General features: G+C 43.7%; 1 protein-coding gene across 1 annotated transcript in view; it reads right to left on the bottom strand.

Annotated features, from left to right (window-relative positions):
• tnika (TRAF2 and NCK interacting kinase a) overlaps positions 1 to 1968 on the bottom strand; it is a gene marked incomplete at its 5' end in the record, with an annotated part of 68820 nt that extends 66852 nt beyond the window's left edge. The window contains one exon of the mRNA XM_084451184.1: positions 1912 to 1968. Coding sequence (XP_084307310.1) covers positions 1912 to 1968 — 57 coding nt within the window. The remainder of the gene's footprint in view (positions 1 to 1911) is intronic.
• Positions 1969 to 2350: the final 382 nt, after the last annotated feature.

Below are 2350 nucleotides of genomic sequence, written 5' to 3' on the forward strand. Positions count from 1 at the left end.
TACTAATAACAGAATAGCACCACTAATAACAGAATAGCACCACTAATAACAGAATAGCACTACTAATAACAGAATAGCACCACTAACAACAGAACAGCACCACTAACAATAGAACAGCACCACTAACAACAGAAAAGCACCACTAACAGAATAGCACCACTAATAACAGAATAGCACCACTAACAGAATAGCACCACTAATAACAGAATAGCACTACTAATAACAGAATAGCACCACTAATAACAGAATAGCACCACTAATAACAGAATAGCACCACTAATAACAGAATAGCACCACTAATAACAGAATAGCACTACTAATAACAGAATAGCACCACTAACAACAGAATAGCACCACTAATAACAGAATAGCACTAATAATAACAGAATAGCACCACTAATAACAGAATAGCACCACTAATAACAGAATAGCACTACTAATAACAGAATAGCACCACTAACAATAGAATAGCACCACTAACAACAGAATAGCACCACTAATAACAGAATAGCACCACTAACAGAATAGCACCACTAATAACAGAATAGCACTACTAATAACAGAATAGCACCACTAATAACAGAATAGCACCACTAATAACAGAATAGCACTACTAATAACAGAATAGCACCACTAACAATAGAATAGCACCACTAACAACAGAATAGCACCACTAATAACAGAATAGCACCACTAACAACAGAATAGCACCACTAATAACAGAATAGCCCTACTAATAACAGAATAGCACCACTAATAACAGAATAGCACCACTAATAACAGAATAGCACTACTAATAACAGAATAGCACTACTAATAACAGAATAGCACCACTAATAACAGAATAGCACCACTAACAACAGAATAGCACCACTAATAACAGAATAGCACTACTAATAACAGGATAGCACCACTAATAACAGAATAGCACCACTAATAACAGAATAGCACTACTAATAACAGAATAGCACCACTAACAACAGAATAGCACCACTAACAACAGAATAGCACCACTAACAACAGAATAGCACCACTAATAACAGAATAGCACTACTTATCACAGAATAGCTACCACTGCCTTCAGCACTAGATTATGCTATTAGTCACTTGTTTTAGATAGGAGATGCACTTGTGAGTTCTGTAAGTACACTGACTTTCCCTACATTAAATGCAATTATTGTAAGTCGCTTTGGATAAAAAGCGAAATGACTGTAATGTAATGCAAAAGCACCACTAACAGCAGAATAACTCCACTAACAACAGAGGCACCCAGTGGAGAGTGTTGATTACAATTAGTCCTACTCCACCTGGACCAACTTAACAAGATCGGTGTGTCTGAGTGACATTGGTGAACCAATACAGCCACTGAATGACACACGCGCACGCACACACAATGTTTGCTTGAGGCGAGATTTCAGTGGTGGGAGAAATAGGCTACATTCCACCGCGGACTGAATCAAGCCTAGGATACTGATAAACAACCCAACCAGGTCAAGAGATTTAGCTGCTATCCCGGGGTTTCAGCTCTGTGATTCTGCTACCGTGGGATCCTAATTGTTGGGCTCACAACCTCCAGTCCCCGGGCTTGTCTACTGTGCAGAGGGGATGTCGGGCTATAATTTGACACATTGTAACGGCCCGTCTCACAACATCCGCCTAATCTGTTCTCCCGTAGGACTGGTTAACCTATTCATGGTGGAGCACTGTCAGGTGCACTGAGAACAATCTCACACACACACACACACACACACACACACACACACACACACACACACACACACACACACACACACACACACACACACACACACACACACACACACACACACACACACACACACACACACACACACACATCCTCTCCGATAACAAGATTGGGCTGGGCAATAGAAATCTCATCCCGTAGCCTACCCTCAAAGCGGAGAGGTCGATCTCGTCCAGGCTCCGGGCAGGGGAATCACTCGCCATGTTGAAAACCAGCCAAACTCGGCACCGAAATCCCGACCAAGCGACCCTGACAACGGCCTTCGCTGTCCGAGCAGTAGGCTAGTCTCCTCTCTCTCCCTCTCAGCAATGCCGATTCAGACCCGACTGAGCAAAGACACAAACACCCTATTGTCTGCGGACGTTTCTGTGTCCGTTACAGGTGCACAAACGCTGATGTGTGACAACGGGCCGTGCACCTCCCCACTACTGACTCCATGTCCATGTTAACATGCTCGCGGGGTGAACCGTTTAGAGGAGGTCCGGTGCCGCGGTGAGAACATGAACTGACGGGTAGCTGCTGATATCGGGGACGCTGTCAGTCAGATGTAGAGAGAGAGGGAGGGGCCAGCCTACCCAAACCCCG

The sequence above is a fragment of the Borostomias antarcticus genome (assembly GCF_949987555.1).
Source record: "Borostomias antarcticus genome assembly, chromosome: 16".
NCBI classification, from domain to species: Eukaryota; Metazoa; Chordata; class Actinopteri; order Stomiiformes; family Stomiidae; genus Borostomias; species Borostomias antarcticus.